At 50.5% G+C, this 18,267-nt stretch overlaps 2 protein-coding genes across 6 annotated transcripts in view; one reads left to right on the forward strand and one right to left on the reverse strand.

Moving 5' to 3' along the window:
- The first annotated feature begins 209 nt into the window (after window positions 1-209).
- Window positions 210-17,263, forward strand: WNT2B (Wnt family member 2B). Its single transcript, XM_040471323.1, has 5 exons — window positions 210-1,630; window positions 7,263-7,483; window positions 8,539-8,816; window positions 9,479-9,743; window positions 12,966-17,263. Exons 1-5 carry the CDS (start codon window positions 1,443-1,445, stop codon window positions 13,193-13,195), a joined length of 1,182 nt encoding a protein of 393 aa, XP_040327257.1. The 5' UTR covers window positions 210-1,442; the 3' UTR covers window positions 13,196-17,263.
- ST7L (suppression of tumorigenicity 7 like) overlaps window positions 10,164-18,267 on the reverse strand; it is an 83,028-nt gene continuing 74,924 nt past the window's right edge. For all 5 annotated transcript variants that reach the window (XM_040471322.1, XM_040471320.1, XM_040471319.1 and 2 more), the window contains exon 15: window positions 10,164-10,848. In XM_040471322.1, coding sequence (XP_040327256.1) covers window positions 10,786-10,848 — 63 coding nt within the window. In that variant the 3' untranslated portion in view covers window positions 10,164-10,785. The remainder of the gene's footprint in view (window positions 10,849-18,267) is intronic.

The raw sequence follows: 18,267 nt of genomic DNA on the forward strand, positions 1-18,267 counted from the left end.
ACTGAGGCTGGAGAAGAGGTCAGGCCACTTCCCAACTCTCCAAGTTGGAAGGCTGGGGCCACTCTGATCCCAAAGGTTCTACCAGCCTGCTTGGTAAGTGCGGGGAGAGAAGAGGGGTGTCACCGTCAGCAGTCAGCCCCTCCCCACCCCTTCCTGATTTACCACGCCCCGGGGCGGTGTGCAGGGGTGGGATGGGTGACGGAGGGGGTGAGGGAGCAGTAGGGAGGAGGAAAGGCGACGGAGAGAAATGGCTCCGGGTCTTCCACTCTCAGCAGGACCCCCACCCTGGCCTCTGGTTCGGGAAAGCCGCCCAGCTGTTTCTGATTCTTTCCTGCTTGCAGCCCCGCCCGAGGGGGTGGGGGACCGAAGCACTGGGGTAGCCGGGAGAGACTAAGTTCTGCTCAGCCGGGGCGGTAAAGCGCGGGGAGTCCTTGTCCGGTCCGCAGGTGTGCCCCCTCTGCTTCTGCCATCGATTCCCGGTCCACAGGCCAGAGGGGAGCATCGGGGCCGGCAGGCGGGCGTGAACCAGGTCTAAACATTGTTTGCGTGCAGGGGGTGCGGTGGGCAGTGGGTCGGAGGAACGAGGAGCAACAAGCCCTAGATGAGAGAAGCCCCTACTTGAAGCCGACTGCCCAAAGAGCCCCAGTTGGCAACTTTGAACGGGAGTTAAGATCCTCCCGCAACTCCCCGTGACAGAGGTTCTACCCATTTCACAGAAGCGCAAGAACCGAGAGAGGACCGCGGAAATGAGTGCATGCTCAGTGGCTCAGCTCCGGTGTCACTGTAGGTTAGAGAACAGAGGGGAAGTGTCTGCGGCCCCCTCACTCTGCGCTCCTGGCCATCACCCACAGAAGTTAGGGTTGCCAATTGAAGGGCGCTAGGACCCGGTGGCGCTGCGTCGGCCAGGATTGGGCGCTACGGGTTCTGAAGGGCTCCCCCGCACCCCGTCGCGGCCCGCCGAAGCAGGTGAGGGCGCGGCGCGGTGCTCCGCGGAGAGCCGAGGGGCGGAGGGGGCCGCCACACCTAGGGCGCTGCGAAGCGCCCGGGGCTGGCGCGGGCGGAGCCGCCCAGAGGGCCGCGCGTGTCCCAGGCTTCGGCCCCGCCCCGCGCCGTCCAATGAGAGCCCGCGGCCGAGGGGCTGTCCGCACACACTCTGCCCGCAGCCCTACTCCGCGCCACCGACCCCCTGACACCGCGCCCAGCGCCGGGGCAGCGCGTCCCAGACCCGGGGCTCCGCGCGCCGCCGTCGGCTTCCGGAACCCGTTCCCTGAGCCCCTCTCCGGGACCCTGCGCCCCGGCTCCCGGACTCCAGGTGCCCCTGGGTGCCCCGCCGCCGGGCCCTATGGCCCCCCAAGGGGGTGAGGTAGGAGCAGCCTGAGTACCCCGAGCCGGTGCCCCGTCCACGCCCCTCCGGGTCGCGCGGCGGGAGTCATCGGGGAGCTATGCTGAAGCCGGGTGGTGCGGAGGAAGCCGCACAGCTCCCCCCTCGGCGCGCCCGCGCCCCTGTCCCCGCGCTCCCGCCAGGACCCGCGGCCCCCGACGGCTCTCGGGCTTCGGCCCGCCTCTGTCTTGCCTGCCTGCTGTTGCTGCTGCTGCTGACGCTGCCGGCCCGCGTAGACACGTCCTGGTGGTGAGCATGGCTCTCGGGGTGGGGAGGGTGAGGCGCGGGGTCAGAGGCCGAAGGCGCCCAGAGGAATTACGCAGCTCCTGGCACCGGCTGCACAGGAGACCAGGCTTTTGCTTCGACGGAGTTAGAGACGATCCGGGCCGGACTGTCACTTAAGTCTCGGAGTAAGGGTGGGGGTGGATAGGTGTTCTGCTCACCCAGTGAGGTGGGCCCTGGGTGTTTGGAGCAAGGACGCCTGGTGGTCGAGGCTTTCCAGATTCCCTTGTGCTGTGCCCCATTTCAGCTCTGACTTAGGGGGAATGCTACCTTCCAAGTTTTTCTCAGGGTGGATTCAAGAAACCAATCGTCCATCTGGGGCCTTCAGTGGCCCTCCAACAGAGCCCCCTGATCGCCTAACGTCGACCCCCCCCCCCCACCCCGAGGTGGAGAAAAGGGCATTTGGCGAGGGCGGACGAGGCTCTCGCTAGTCTACCCCACCGGGTAGGCAGTAAGACTTTGGTGTTCATGCTATAGCACCCAGCACAAGGTTTAGAAATGGAATCAAAGCAAAAATACTCCATTAACTCTCACAATTAAAACAATTTTGCATAATTGCATAATTTAGGCGTTTGTCTTCAACTTCAGCTTTGAAGATGTCACTTCGAACCCTGACATCCCTCTCTTCTTCCTTTTTCTTCCCAGATGACCCTGTGTCTCCCATCTCTTTCCCGTCCAAGAACTAGAGGCTTCTGGAGGCGCAAAGCATTGAGACCCTCCCCTCGGGTTTCTTGCAGGCCTCCAGACACCTCACAAGAGGGCAGATGAGGCAAAAGGCATTAAAAACCCACTGGATATCTGCTCTTTTCTGAATCCCCCCCTGCACCACCCCCAAGCCCTGGATGGCATTCATCCTTTTCTCTCAGGAGAAAGCTGCTCTCCCTCCTCCCCCACCCTCTGGGGGGCAAAGGGGGAAACTGAACTGAGAAAAGACAGTCTTCTCATCTTTCCTCTTCACTGCCCCCCCCCCATCAAACTGGCTTCAGACTGCACTCTTGCCCCTCCCTACCCAAGCAGTGCCCCCTTCCTTTTCTTACTTTGCTCCTTCCTCCCTCCCCCCTCCCACCACACAGAGTGGTCTCTCCTCCCCTTGCACCCTGTGGCTTTTCTCCTCTAGACTTGGAATCTTGGCTAGGAAGGGTGAGGGGTAGCTGGCTGAGGGGCCAGCAAGCTTGGGCTGCAGATTCCTATCATTTCAAGATGCGTTGCTCTCCATCCCCAATCCCCCCCCCCCCCATTTTCCTGTTTCAGAAAAATCTCTCTTTTGGATCTTTTTAATCTCTGCAGTGTTGGGGAAGGCAAGGGGGGGGGTGGTTTGTTCTGGATGGGGGAGAAGGGAGGCCCATATCTTACATCTGGCTTGAAACATTCTTTTAGAAAGGGAAAGAGAAGAGGGGACAGAGGAGAAAAGCCTTTCAAAGTTCAGAGGGAGATCAAAGCCATCAGGGACTCAGTTTGGCTGGGGACTTGTGTGTTCAGTGGCCGGATGGAGAGAAGATGAAGTGACCACAGTGCATCTTTACCCACCCCAGATAGCAATTTGCTTTTAGGGACTCTTGATTGCTTCTTACCAGTTTGGGAGGTAGTTTTGGGGACCACTTGGTGTTTAGGTGAGGAAGTGTCACTCTGATAATTGCAGCATCCTGGTAGTGCTTCCTAAAGACCCAACTAGGGTGTTTTCTGGTCCCCAATTTGTCCCTTGGCTACTCCCTCTTCTTTTCCTTTCTCCCTTCTACTGCTCTCACCCCCACGTGGTTCACATTTTGGAAAAACTCTGGGTAGAAGAGCCAGAGAGGGGGCATGCCAGTGACACAGTGATAGGGAGGGACTCGGCAGTCGCTGTGAAAGGCGGCAGTGGATCCAGGATGGGGAGTGGGTGCAGAGGTTAGTTCAATCTCCTTGCCTCACACCTGTCACAGCTCTAGGCTCCAGATGCCTGCCTCAGTGGTCATCACTTCTGAGATACAGTGGAAAGCTGCTTTCTAAAGGTCGGGCCCCCAAGGTATCTCTCTTTCCTTTAGGGAAAAAACCCAGCAAGGTTGATACTCTGTCCAAACCCTGGAAGAGATGCCTGTTGACCCTGTGTGTGTCCGTGTTCCACTCTGGAGCAGAAGGTCATCACTATCACCAGCTAACAGTCTGATCGTCCCCCCAGCCCTTCCCTTACTCTCCAGTCACTCCTTCCCTCTCCCCACTTCTAACTGGAGGAGGAAACAGATGGTCTCTTCTTAATCTGTGACAAACAGAGCAAGAAATAGGGGGCTCCTCGCATGTGCTTCCCTGTTCCATTTTGCATTCTGCAGGGGGCTGGATGTAGGGAATCCCGTGAGCAGGACATCATGCATGGATTCACGAAGGGAGAGGAACAGAGTTGATATCATAATAATAGCATTATTGTCACCACCACCAACTGCCATTCAATGAATCTTTACTAAGCTTTGGACACTATAACTAAGTACTTTATGAGCATCATCTTCTTCAATGCCCAAAGTAATCTGGTGAGGTAGATACTATTATTTTCTCAATTTCACACATGAAGAAAGTGAGGGCTGGGAGGGGAGTGGTATGAAACTTGCCCAAGTTCACACCAATTTTGGAGCTAGATTGCTCCATTCCTGGTTAAGCATTGTATGCCTGTCTTGTTCTCAGAGTGAAAATGAGCTTGGACTTTGGAGTCAGATATCCTTGGTTCGCCCTGGCTCTCCTCCGACTAGTCCTGATGGACAGAGTGGGTATTACCACTTAATCTCCCTGAACCTCAGTCTCTTCATCTGTAAAATGGAGACCTGTCTCATAGGATTTTTGTTTAGAAAAATGTTTCGTGAACTGTAAAGTACCATATAAAGGATGTTGTATTAAGAGATTCAGGGAAGGTAAATAGTTTTATTCCTGTGTTCAAAGCCCTGTGTGGGCTGGGCTGAATTGTGTACACTAGGGACTGCAAGAGGGGAAATGAAAAGAGCATCCCTGGCCTCATTAAAAAGACACAAATATAAAACATCTGCAAATAGGCTGGCAATGTCAGCAGGAGTAAAGCTGTAATTGAAATGAAGTTTATGGCTGGCTAGGGGGAAAAGAGAGTTGGCGGTAAATCAGAGCGGTTAGGTGTTTATTCAACAAACAGTTATTAAGTATCTACTATGTGCCAGACACTGTTCTAGGTTCTGGGGGTAACCAAATGAACAAAACAGACAAAAATCTCTGCCTTCATGGAACAGGGTGTCTGAATCACCTCGTGATGTTGGTGAAAATGCAGAATCTGATTCAGTACGCCTGGGGTGGGGCCCAAGGCTCTGCATGTCTAACAGATCCCTAGATGATGCCCATATGGCTGTTCTGGGGACCGCACTTTGAGGAGCAAAGGGCTAGAGTAAGGTATGGGTCACTTTGTCAAAGGAAGGGACGTGAATTGGTCAAAAGCAGGTGAAGGGAGCATTCTGGGGCAGGAGGCTGGGAAGGAAAGGAAAACTTCTGAAAGGGAAAACAGAGCTGGAGTCAGGGGCATCTCTCCCCCTCTTACCAGCCAATGAGATACAAGGTGCCTTCAACATCTCTGTGCCCTAACAGCTGAGCTCAGTGCTTGGCACATGCAGGCGTGTGTTGAATTGAGAGGGGACTGAAGCTCAGTTGTATTGGAGCCCGCCTCCCCCACCAACTACAAGGGGCTGACCACTAGCCAGCAGGCAAGTGCCCTGCTCTTCAGAATCACACCAGTTGGGGCACTTAGTGCAGCTACTTAATGGGGTCTGGGTGGTAGTAGAGGAACGTAATTATCTTCCTGTCTTAGGTACTAAATGTTCCCACGCTCAGTGAGGATGTAACAAGAAGGACCAATGTGGACTGCAGCAGAATGGATTTAAGTCATACCACAGGAAGGACTTATTGCCAGAGTTTGGCCTGCCTCACTCCAGACTGTCTCATGAGGGCTGGATTACTGGTCTCCCATTCCCATCCAACCCCCCTCTTTCCAAGCCCCAGTAAAAAAAACAAACACCCATTGCTTAGAGTAGTACTTGGGCCGAACTGGGGAAGCAAAACGGTGGTGAGACAGGGACGAGCTCCAACTGCAATGGTCTTGATTCTCCAAACAAAGCACCGCGGCAGTGGGTGTAACTCCAGGCTGTGCGTCAGGCGGCCTTTTCCGGCCTGGCCCAGCCCGGGGTGTTTATTTTGTTTGTTCCTGGAAGCTATTGCCCTGATGGACGGTGCTGCTGGGGACGCTGATTCCATGGGATTTGTCAGTGGTGGGCCAGCCCTCTCACCCCTCCCCCGGGGACAGATGGGCCCCATCAGCCCCGCTGAGCTCCAAAAGAGGCAAGCATCAGCCCTCCTTGAGTCTGTCTGACTTGGTGTCACCAGCGGTGATCTAGTTTGTGGGTGAGGGCCAGGCACAAGGATGTGGGCAGGGCACGGTGAGGGGACATAGAGCCCAGGGCGGTCCAGCTTTTCCTCTCTCCCCACTGGCTGTCTTCTCAGGCTCATTCACAGCCCAAACCAAATCTTTTCAGCCCGTAGCAGCAACTGCCCCCTTTGACCCCCACCTGTTCAGAGAAAGAGAGAGAGGTATCCATTTGATGTGTTAGGATAGGAGAACAGAGAACTCCCAGAGGGCCAAGGAAGGTGCTAGGTGTTGGAGAGACAGCGAGGGAGTGTGAAGTGGATGAATGGGTCAGATCTCATTTAGTGACCTCATGGAGAGAAGAAGCTAAGAATGTTCGAGTGAAGAGAAAATACTGAGAAATTTGAGAGTGACTCTAGCAACCCACCTAACTTTTAGTAGCCCACCCCAACTGATCTTCTTAAAATTGTTTGAATTGGGCAGAGTGGGGACTGGAATATGGGGAGTGTCACCCCCCTCGCTTTATCTTGGCTTTGGCTTCCCACTGCTAACAGCCCTCTGCCCAAGCAGGTTCATCCAGGACATCATGCCTCCAAGACTCATTTGTTAAGAAAGGCTGTGGAGGCTGGAAATGAAGGGTATAGGGAGGAGATTTGGGGGTGGGGTCTTCCTCCCCAAGACCTCAGGTTTGGGAGTGAGGAATTTTAGCTACATGGGTCTGACTAGAGCTGTAAACATGACTCAAAATTGCCCACTGAGTCTCTTCCCGCTGGTCCCTCCCTGTCTCCATCCTTCCTCCCCCAAACTATGTCTTCATGGACCAGCTACGAAGGACTTGCCTCTTACATGTGGGTGTAAGAGTGTTGTCTCAGACTCTTGTTTTGTTAGTTTATTTTTCTCTGAGGCTCTTAATGTTTATTAAATAAACAGGGAATGGGTTTGTGTGACATGCCCAGGGCTTCTATGTATGTGACACATGCCTGGCCCGTGTTCTGGGAGTGTGTGTCACTTGGACCTTTGGCTGGGGAGCGGGTGATGGTGAGAGACCACTCAATTACTCTCTGCAACTGTGTAACCATTTCTCCAGGCTTGTGGGGAAAGCTGTACCCTTTGGCCTCAGGGAATGTGGGTTGGAGGAGGGGAAGGAACCTCTTCAAGTTCTGAATGCCAAATCTCTCCCCTCCCCCTCCCCCTCCTTCTCCCCCTCCTGAGGCAGGAAAAGGGCCAGGATGCTCTGACAGGGCCATCTCCACCTTGCAGGTACATCGGGGCACTGGGGGCCCGAGTGATCTGTGACAATATCCCTGGTCTGGTGAGCCGGCAGCGGCAGCTGTGCCAGCGTTACCCAGACATCATGCGCTCGGTGGGCGAGGGTGCCCGAGAATGGATCCGAGAGTGTCAGCACCAGTTCCGCCACCACCGCTGGAACTGCACCACGCTGGACCGGGACCACACTGTCTTTGGCCGTGTCATGCTCAGAAGTAGGGAGCTCTTCCACCCTGCTCCAACTACTTCCCTGTCTGTGCCTGGGGTGGCAAGTGGGTAGGGTAGGCATGATCCTCCTCCCCTCTTGGACACACTGCCTCATAATCAGATAGACGGTTGAGGGCAGTGCCCAGGATACAGTTGGGAACAGACCCTCAGTACCTGAGATATGTAGGCAGGGACCCCTCTAAATGCCAGTGTTGCTGGGATGATACACAAAGGTACAGTGTCCCCTGCCACCTCCTGCCACCTCCATGTCTCGTCTTCCCTCTCCCTTCCCTCCCCAACCCCAGTGTGAGGGTTTCCATGCACTGTAAGGCTGAGGACTAGAACGGCTGCTCTGTACTCACTGCCACCATCACTACCCTCACCCCAACACTCCCAACATCACAGTAATGGCAGCAAGGGATAAACAGAAAGGTGATATGTAAATATTTGGAGAGTTGGTGGCTTGGCCCCAGCTCAGCAAAAAAGCTAAGCAGAAGTGAGACAATAAACTAGGAGAAAGGGAAGGAGATGGGAATCGGGAGGTGTCTGGGGGACAGGGGTGATGAGTCATCAATCCCTGAGAGCAGGGTAAGAAGGAAGCAGGCCCTGGAAAGTAGCAGGTCTCCCCAAACAGGCTAACCCCTGGGCTGGGGTCTCTATTGTAGGGGAACTGTCCAGCAGAGTAGGTCTGAAAAGGCCTGGAATGTGGACTGAGGCAGGCTTAGCTGAGCTAGGATTGGCACTCGGTGGGAGAGGATGACTCACTGTGAAACTTTTCAATGGATGGATCCAGGGAGTTTGGAAGGAAGCAAGAGTACAGGTCAGCCCAAGAGGTCAGATGTACAAAGAAGCGGATAGAGAGTACTGAGGGCCGAGGGGAAGAGGTCAGATACTCTGGGGAATGCTTTTGGAAGGGAAGGCCACCTTGAAAAAAGCAGGTGCAGGAGTTGCTCTGGGAAAGACAAGAAGAGAGGAGGTTTCAGAGTGGGGGGTTGTGTGGGCAGAAGACAGGGACAGACATAGGCCTCTTTGCAGAAATGTACTTCTACCTTTCTCTCTCCAGGTAGCCGGGAGGCAGCATTTGTATATGCCATCTCGTCTGCAGGGGTGGTCCATGCTATCACTCGTGCCTGCAGCCAGGGAGAACTGAGTGTGTGCAGCTGTGACCCCTACACCCGTGGCCGACACCATGACCAACGTGGGGATTTTGACTGGGGTGGCTGCAGTGACAACATCCATTATGGTGTTCGCTTTGCCAAGGCCTTTGTGGATGCCAAGGAAAAGAGGCTTAAGGATGCCCGGGCCCTCATGAACTTACATAACAACCGCTGTGGTCGCACGGTCAGTACTCATGTCTGTGCATGTACGTCCATATCTGCTGGGGGTGACCAGTACGTGTGATCACGGAGTGAATGTGAAGGTGGAAGTGCTGAAGGCTCCTGGATCACTTCCAGCGGCCCCAACCCCCACGGGATAGGAGTAGTGAATGCAAGGGAGCTTGGGAATGCCTAGATTCAACCAGGCGCATAAAGTGTCTTCACAGATGTGGAAAGTAGGGAAAGGTAGAGAAAAGAAGGGAAGTTAACTTTTTAAGAAGGGGAAGGACCACTTCCATAAAGACTGAGGAGGATAAGAACTTGCTCTGGGCAGTTCACTGGTTTCTGAGCACTGCCAATGTGCCTAGTACTGTGCTGGGAAATGACATGCTAGAGAAGCAGAAGGCACGGCACCTTAAACTCTAAGAACATGTAAAAGTAGGGCATGTGATGGCAAACTGTAATCATGAACAGGATCCTGTGGCTCTGTGTTTGAACACACTATCGTGGGAAGAAAGCACTGGTGGTCTAGGGAGGATTCATGGAGGAAGAGGTTCTTGAATGGGTAGGTTCTGATGGGGAGAGAACCCACTGTCCAGCCTAGGCCAGATGTCAGAGCACTCATGCTTGTAGCCCTAAGGATGACTGAAAAGTGCCCTGACCGGCTGCCTCTCCCTCACCTCCCAGGCTGTGCGGCGGTTTCTGAAGCTCGAGTGTAAGTGCCATGGCGTTAGTGGCTCCTGTACTCTGCGCACCTGCTGGCGTGCACTCTCAGACTTCCGCCGCACAGGTGATTACCTGCGGCGGCGCTACGATGGGGCTGTGCAGGTGACAGCAACCCAGGATGGCGCCAACTTCACAGCAGCCCGCCAAGGTTATCGCCGTGCCACCCGGACTGACCTTGTCTACTTTGACAACTCCCCAGACTACTGTGTCTTAGACAAGGCTGCAGGTGAGTAAGGAAAGCAGGTAAGGACAAGGAGCCCCAGTTCTTGGTGCAGGCACCCCTGGTCAATCATAGTCTGCTCAGCCACAGGAGTTAGGGAAGTGGTACTTTGCGAGGCATCAGTCTCCTTTCGACGTGAACGTCTGATAATAAGATTGATAATGAATGCCTCAAGCCACCAGTCCCAGTGCTACCCAAGCAGAGGAGAGGTCATTTCTCACTCTTTTATATCCCCAGCATCTGGGGTACAGTAGGTATTATTCAGGGATTGTTTAAATGAGTCACCCGTTTTCAATACCAAGCAATGTATGGGCTGTACACAAGCATGAGGTGGAGGAACCCTACATCTCTGACTGTTTATGATCTGGCTAAAGAAATAAGATGTAATCAATCGGTGGACATATGCAATTGCAGAAGACACAAAGCTGGAGAAACCAAGAAAAGCTTATTGGAAAATGTGGAACTTAAGCAATTTCTCGAGGTGTAGGGATCACCTGGACAACCTAGAGAGAAGAGAAGGGCAATAAGCAGAGTGGTAGGTGGGAAAGTACATGATTGTTCTAGGAACCGAGAGGTATGATGAATCTGACTGAGTGAAGGTTTGGGATGAGGAGACTAGAGGTAGAAAGAAAGGTGAGGATCAGACCATGAGTGGCCTTGAAAGACTATATCCAGTGTGCTGCCACTGAAGATTCTACAGTGGAGTTGGGGAAGCAAGGAAAGAGATCTCAGTAGGGCTAACCACTAGCAGAAAGCAGCAAATTGTTTTTCAATCTGGTCCAGATATTTGTGGTGGAATTCTTGGGGATGCTGGAAAGTGATATGTTACTGCCCCCAAAGAGTAGAAGTCACCATCTTGGCTTGGCTCATATTTCAGGTTCAGACAGGTTAGACTAGGAACAACCTTTAGTGCAAAAGAACTGCTCTTCCTCTGGTTACTATCATGGGCTTGCAGGCTCTTCTCTGCAGACTCAGCACTCAGGACTTGGGTGAGATAGAGCCAGGAACCACAGCTGTCTTTGGTTCTGTTTGTTTTCAGCCATCACTGTCATTCCTGGAGAGTCAAGTGGCTCGGAGCAAATCTGGGCATAGAAACAGGGTGGGGCTCCACCTAAGTAACACAGAAAGTAGTTTGTGCCCTTTGGAGGGTGCTAGGAGAAAAGGAGTTAAAACAGCCCTTTCTGATTCTCTCAGTGATTTCCTGCCACTAGGTATGTTTTCTTCCCACGTGGTATAATTCAGAGGACTACTCTCTGAATGTCTTGAAATAATTCCATAGCAGCCGAGGTATAAGCCTATGCTGTTATACCTAAAATGCACCTTTGGGGAAGGATCTTTGGAGTCAGAAGGAAGGGTGAGTCAGATGTGTTGGTTTTTCTTGGAGGCATAAAATTAAGTCTCATAAAACCCAAAGTGGGGCCTGGAATTCAAAGGGTGTAAGTCATCTCAGAATCGAGTATGGAGCCACAAATTTCCACCAAAGCAGTCCTGTCCGGTGGAGCTCTCTGTGATGACAGAACTGTTCTACATCTGTGTTTTCCAATAGATAGCCACTTAGCCACATGGGATTACTGAGCATTTGAAATATAGGTATTGTGCCTGAGAAATTAAGTTTTAAATTTTACTTAATTTATAACTAAATGACCACGTGTGGCTGGTGGCTATAACCTGGACAGCTCAGCTCTAGAGTATAGAAGAGGCTTTTGGTGCACAAAAGGACTTAAGATCCAGCCCTTGGAGTTAGAGGAGAGTAACACAGATAGTAGAACTAGTTAGCCCACACTCTGGAAGAGTGGCCTCTAACAATTTTGGATTGCGTACTCTTTCATTAAAAAATTATTTGAGCATGTACCTCTAATAAATGGATATTTACTTTAAAAAGATACCTATGTTCCACTGTATTGATATGTACTTTATAAAACATACAAAGTAGGGATTTTAAATTTATGAGATAAAAAACAAATGTAGAAGTTCTAAGATCTAGCATTTTCTTTTTTTTTTTTAATTTTTTTTTAATGTTTATTTTTGAGAGAGAGAGAGAGGCAGAACGTGAATGGGGGAAGGGCAGAGAAAGAGGGAGACACAGAATCTGAAGCAGGCCCCAGGCTCTGAGCTGTCAGCACAGAGCCCAATGCAGGGCTCGAACCCACTAACCATGAGATCATGACGTGAGCTGAAGTCAGTCTCTTAACCGACTGAACCATCCAGGTGCCCCTAGCATTTTCTTTCCATATCGCAGTAGGGTGTACAGACTACTGCAAGAGAATCAGTCAATCTGTTCCCCTTCCTCAACCTCCAGGTCAGTCCCTGTCCCATCTCTGGAGAAGGGTTAGAATAGACAGATACTTTCTAGGGCCCATCCCATCCCAAATTCTGTGTTTTTATATCTGTCGGCAGGATCTCTCTTGCTAAAGTTGGTCAGAATGAAGTCCTAAGCACTCTCTGTGCAGGGGGATAAATATCATTCCTACCCTTCAAGAGTTCCTACTGTAAAGGGTAAGGCAAGGGATATTCTGTAGCAATTCCACAGGGATATGCCTCTGGGCAGTCACACTAACCAGTTCACCTCCTCATCTGAACAGAGATGATAGGTGTAACAATCCACTGAGTTACATGCTATTATTATGCCTATTTTCATATGAGAAGATTAAAGCCTAGAGAGATTAACTACCTTGTGAAATCACATAGCTAAGATGCGGCAGGCCTGGAACTGAAACTTGAACAATATGACAATAAGGCCCATGCTTTTAATGGCCATCCTGTATTACTTCCCTGTATGGTACAACTTAAAATGTAAACTAAGGACCAAAATACTAACAAATGGTAGCTGGATCAGAGTTGTGGCATGACTTCTTGGAAAAGATAAATTATAGGCTAAGTTGTTTTTTTGTTTTTTTTAACTGTTTAGTATGGAAAACTTCTAACACAGAGAGCCCTTACCCAGCTTTAACAGCTAGGAGCATTTTAAGGCTAGGTTTTGAAGGAGACACAGAGATGTGTATTGGCAGGGACGGCATAGTAGGTGAAGTCAATGGTCTTTGGGGAGCCTTTATGGTGGGAAGAAGCCAGAGTGGTGCAAAGGGAAGTAAGGAGATGGTCATTTTGGCCAGTTGGGCATATTTTCAGGAAAAGGGATTCTTTATGGTTTCCTCATGAGGATGTGGGTAAGGGAACCCAGAGCAGCTGAAGTAAGAGGTAACTTGGTTCTCATTCTCTTCCCCAACCCAGGTTCCCTAGGCACTGCGGGCCGTGTCTGTAGCAAGACATCCAAAGGGACGGATGGTTGCGAAATCATGTGCTGTGGCCGGGGGTACGACACAACTCGAGTCACCCGTGTCACCCAGTGTGAGTGCAAATTCCACTGGTGCTGTGCAGTGCGGTGCAAGGAGTGCAGAAACACTGTGGACGTCCACACTTGCAAGGCCCCCAAGAAGGCAGAGTGGCTGGACCAGACCTGAATGTAGAAATACCTCACTCATCCCTCTACTTCAAAACTCCTGGCTCAAAAGCACAAGATCTTTGCATGCACGCCTTCCTCTACCCTCAGCTCTGGGCTGCTACAGTTTCTATTTAAGGACTTGGAAAGCAATCCAGAAGGACTCTGGTGTCCTGACTGGTTCCTTAGCCCTGGGAAGGAGTTGACAGGGGATGTAAGAAACTGAACAGCTCCCTGACTGCCCCCTCTGGAGGTTAGAAGGGAGAGGGGAAGAGGTGGGGGTCTTCAGAGTGATATAAGTTGCACTAAAGCACATGGTCAAGGCTCATTTTTCCTTTCCTTTGCACTGGCTTCCTGACATTTCTTGTGTGTGCAAGAGGAAGGGTACCTGGAGAGAGCTTCTTTGTGTTCCTACCTGACTAAGGGTAGATGGGACAGAGATGGAACCACATCTCTTCCCTGGGTCAGTTTGAGCAGACTGCCTGGTACCCCAAAAGAAACTCTCAGGCTACAACCTTCTTCCATTATCCCAGAGCCTGGGATTCCTAGGTAAGAGTTAGCCGTAGTGGACAAGGTTCCATTCACATGCTCATAGGTTTATAAACTGCTGTATTTTGTAGGGGAAAAAATTATATAACTATACAAACATACATTCTCTTCCAACCTCCCTCTTCTTTTCAACCTATATCAGATAGCACTGCCCCTTGCTCACTTGCTGCCTGTTCAAACCAAGTGGCATGTAGTGGTTCTTATGCCTAATAGATCACTAGAATACCCTGGAACACTCCTGAGAAAGAATAATTTAGTAAGCCTGCCTAGGCCTTTGGGGTTTTATTTTATTTTTTTAAAGTTTCTATGCATTCTTCTGGAGGTCAACTAGGTTTGGGAAACACTTAGTAAAAGATATGTGACTCATGGAGGGTAGGAAGGGGTAGCAGGCCTGATCTCAAGGGCCCCACATGAGGCATCAGGGTATACTAGTCAGGTAGGGATCTCTGGCTTTGGCAATTTTTAGGAGAGAATCCTAGTCTTTGAAGTTGGGCATGGAAGCCAGTGGCTACAGAGGAAAAGAGAGCTGGGGCTTTGGGGCCAAAGTGGTAAACACCTTAAAAAGCCTTTCTCCATTTATTGAACAAATTTTTATTTAGTGGCTCTCTAAGTTCTGGGGATTATTACTGTTCACTCCATGTTTGGCTTAAACAGGGGAGTTCCTTCTATGCTACTACCTGCTGCCTAACTAAGCTTGCAGTAGTGGAGTCTCCAGAGATAGCAGGCTTTGTAAGCTACAAGCTAGGATACGGAGTCCCAAACACTGTGATGTCCTATTTTTATGTGACTTAGACAATGGCTATCTTTTGATAATTTAAGAGAGCAGAGTGGTATAGAAATTTGCAGTTATGACACACCTGGGTTGAAATCACAGTTGTGCCATTTACAGTTTTTGATATTTTGAGCAAGATACCCAAATTCTACAAGCCTCTATCATCTCGTCTGTAAAATGAGGTTATAAACCTATCTCAGATACTGAGTTTTAATTGTGCCCCCCAATTCCAGCCAACAGACACTCTTACCAAAGTTCCTAACTGGTCTAGCCCATCATGACTTCTCTTGAAACCTTCCGTTTACAATTGCAAAGTATTGACAGCAGGCTGTTGATTAAAGGGCCTACACAAGGAATTCTGAACATAGGCGCCCACCCCCCTCCAAGTTCCTCTCCAACATCCCTTGGGGTCCTCACGTGTTTGTAGAACAGCTTCACTCTGCACAGGCAGCAGAGGATAGGGGAGCCAGAGCTCTGGGCCATGGGGGCAGATTTATTTGGATGATAGGACTAATATTTGTGTAACCTGCTGAGACCTGTGTGGGAGAGTTTGGGGTGGTTTTTCTTTTGGTGAGGGGTTTGCTCCGGTTTCACATCCATTAACACAAAACATGAGCTAGTCAGGGCCCTTGTGGTCTGCGGTGAGGGGATTCCTGTGGAGAAATGGGACTGAGTGAGTCAGGCCAGGGGAATGTCTTCCTTGCAGAGTGGAGTCAACTGGATAACTGATGAGCCAATGGTGGGATTAGGGAGGGGGAAATGGGAGGGAAAGAGAAGAGCTTCTGACATCTTGAGCTGGGATTAGGAGGAGGAAAGCCTTAGCATAGTGGGAAGGTAAGGGGGTCAAAGTCAGTCTGAATCAAGAATACAGCTGAAGGAATTTACATCAGGGTGTTTGGGTAGAGCCTCAGGTCCCAGTCAGCCCCTGCTCTCACAAGAATGCCCAGGTAACCACATAAATGACAGCTAGGCCTTCCTGGGACTTCAACCCAAGTTCAATCTGCCTGTGCTGTCACCTATTCCTTTTCAGTTCTTACCCTATGAAGGAACTGGAGCCTCTTCTGGCATCTCGTACTGCTCTGGGCTTCCCCTGGGCTCCAAATTCTAGTTCATAAAGACCCAAGTTTTGTAATTTACTATAAATGGTTAAGAGAAAAAGCAAGCTGTCCAGAGAGTGAAAAGTTTGAATAGTGGGGTGGATAGCGAAAGAAAAGAGGTCCATGTGAGCCCCACTACAGAGGCAATGTGGTCCCAAGAAGGGATGGATGATGGCCAAGCAATTAATTTTTCCTCGTATTTCTTAGCTTGCCTCTGCATTGTGACTGGCTTTGGACAACTGGCGTCTATTCTGCAATAAAACAAACAGAAACTAATTTATTTGGAACAAGCAGCAAAAGGAGAACTTTATTTGGTGCAGTCAGGGCTCCATTTAGTCCTGCTGCCACCCACTCACAGCGTCTAACCCCTCTCCAGACCCTCCTCTAGTCAGGAGAGTTCTGTGCCTCCAGCAGCGGTCTCTTAGCCCCTCTCTGACACTCCTTCCTGTCAGTCCTCATTTCTTCTAACTTTTAACATTTAGGTAGAATGCGTTGCAGAAAGTGCTATTTGGGTACAAAGTTAACTTCAAAGACACAATCTCTATCCTTTAAAGATCTTAGACTGTTTTAGAGAAGGCAGGTGACTGAAGTACCTCAGCTGCACAGCCCGTGGCCAGTTTTTCTCATGTAGAAGTAAGAATGCCAGCCTTAATCTAGTCCTGCAGATAAGAGCCAACTGCTATTATTGCTAGCCTTGAATAGTAGTGCTCGCCCTTATGCTTTCTTAGAATGATGCTGGAAAATGAAATCAGGGACTTCAGATTATTTTTTAAAAAATTAAACACTGCCTGGCCCTGAACGTCTGTTTGCAAAAAGTCTTGTAGGTCTGACTCATGACCACTTACGGCCTCATTTCTTTTCCTCCCTGTTGTAGAGGGTAATCTCTTCTCCTTTTTCTCACCTCCCTTAGCAAGAACACCAACCACTAAGTCTTCTGCCAAATTCTCAGACCCACTCAGGACACTGGTTTCTACACAGTTTAATATATGAGAGTTAATCGGGATTTTTTTTCCCCCTCAGCCTGAGGTTTTTAAACACCCTCAGTGGTCACAGGGCAGAAACCCAAGGGAGGACGCCAGGGAGAGTATGTTTCTCATCCCTGGGAGGCCGTCAGCCTAGCTCCTGCAGCCAAATTACAGCACCAGAGAATAATGTGATGCATTCCTGGGCAGGTCGGTGGGACCCTGGGCGCCTGGGCCTTGTGGAGAGAGGTGCCAGACACAGAGCTCTCCGTAAGCAATCCTGCAGAGCCGCCCCCTGGGTGCAGAAATGAAATACGGGAGAGCTTCACATTACACGGAGACCTGTAGCTCACACCTGGTTATTGATGGCCTTGGTGGAAGCCTCTGCCCCCTCCCTCCACTTGGGAACTGCCTGCTACTACGGGGGTTGGGCACCTTTGAAGCAATGTTGGAAAACAAGAAAGAGATGCTTCCTTTCCATTCCTTGCTCTCCCTGCGAGCCTGCGCACAGCCATGAGGATACGCGTGATATGTGTTTGCGTGGACACACACGCAAGCTTCTCTCAGGCTGCAGCAGAGTTCTAGTTGTCCCCGGTCCCTAACAATAAAACAAACAACTGGATTTCAATCACATCCTTCAAAATTCCTGCCATTATCAGGGGTTCGGCCGTAACCAAGTAACATTAAACATGTCCATTCTCAATATGCAAGCAGCTGTGTGGGTTGGTGACTGGTATTCCCCCACGAGGTGGCAGGGAAAGGATGCAGAGAGTGTATGGAGAGGGGAGATACTACCACCCAAGCCCAATGGCTAAGACCATGCTGGAGATAGTGCAATTTGTGCCCTGTGTGCTACGGATATGGCACACAGCCTCCAGGACTGCACCGGGTATAATCACCAAGCCTGTGGCCCACGACCTGTCGTTCTTAATTTCTATTAAGTTAGAAAACAGGATAGCTTTGGGTTCCAGGGATAATCTCCACAAGAGAGAGGCACTGGAGAGGAGCAAGCAGTGACTTTACTAAGGTAAATATGTCACAGTTGCTACAGTGAACTGAGCTTTCCCAGAAGCTGCTCTTCTCGTTGGGTGACTGGCAGGTTTCAGGTAATAGTCAGTGGGGTATCAGTAAATGCCTTCCCCTGACCCCAAAGGTCAAAGGGATTGAAGAGAGGGGGAGTTTACAAGTACATTTGCCACTTCCCATTCATGGTTTAAATTATCCCTGAGCATCTTAGTGGCTCTTCCACTTACTTAAGATGTATCAGTCATCCTGGAGTAGAGACAGCAAGGAAAGCATTCTCCCCTTGGCCCCCTGACTCTGAACTACCCTTTGCTCACTTCCATTCTGCCTATGAGTCTATGCATGGAGCAGCTGGACATGGAAGTTCTCTTTCTTTGACCAAAAGGAGCTGAAATCTGGTGACTTTACTTCACTACTACCAGCCCCTCTAAGCAGGCCTGAGCAAACAGAAACGTTAAGCTGAGTGAAGAAGATGGGAAGACCGTTTAATCCACAGCTGTCCTTTTTGACAACTCAAGGTAGGGCTTCCCTGAGAATAATTATGATGTCATAAGAAGCTTTTTCAGGTACAAAATGCTTTAATGCAGACTAATTTTCACACCAATTTTCCCTGTGAGGCAGGAGACACTCTCACTGCACAGGTGCTATTCAGAAAGGCTCAGTGATTTGTCCCAGGTCATGTGATACTGAG

Source organism: Herpailurus yagouaroundi, unplaced genomic scaffold (genome assembly GCF_014898765.1).
Source record: "Herpailurus yagouaroundi ecotype Mexico unplaced genomic scaffold, PumYag 77, whole genome shotgun sequence".
In the NCBI taxonomy this organism is placed as follows: domain Eukaryota; kingdom Metazoa; phylum Chordata; class Mammalia; order Carnivora; family Felidae; genus Herpailurus; species Herpailurus yagouaroundi.

Bases quoted from the DNA above. Each gene is read 5' to 3' on its own strand.
- WNT2B (XM_040471323.1), top strand. From the start codon at position 1,443: ATGCTGAAGCCGGGTGGTGCGGAGGAAGCCGCACAGCTCCCCCCTCGG. The intron at 7,484-8,538 runs GTAGGGAGCTCT...TTCTCTCTCCAG, and splicing joins TGGCCGTGTCATGCTCAGAA to GTAGCCGGGAGGCAGCATTT. The intron at 9,744-12,965 runs GTGAGTAAGGAA...TCCCCAACCCAG, and splicing joins TGTCTTAGACAAGGCTGCAG to GTTCCCTAGGCACTGCGGGC.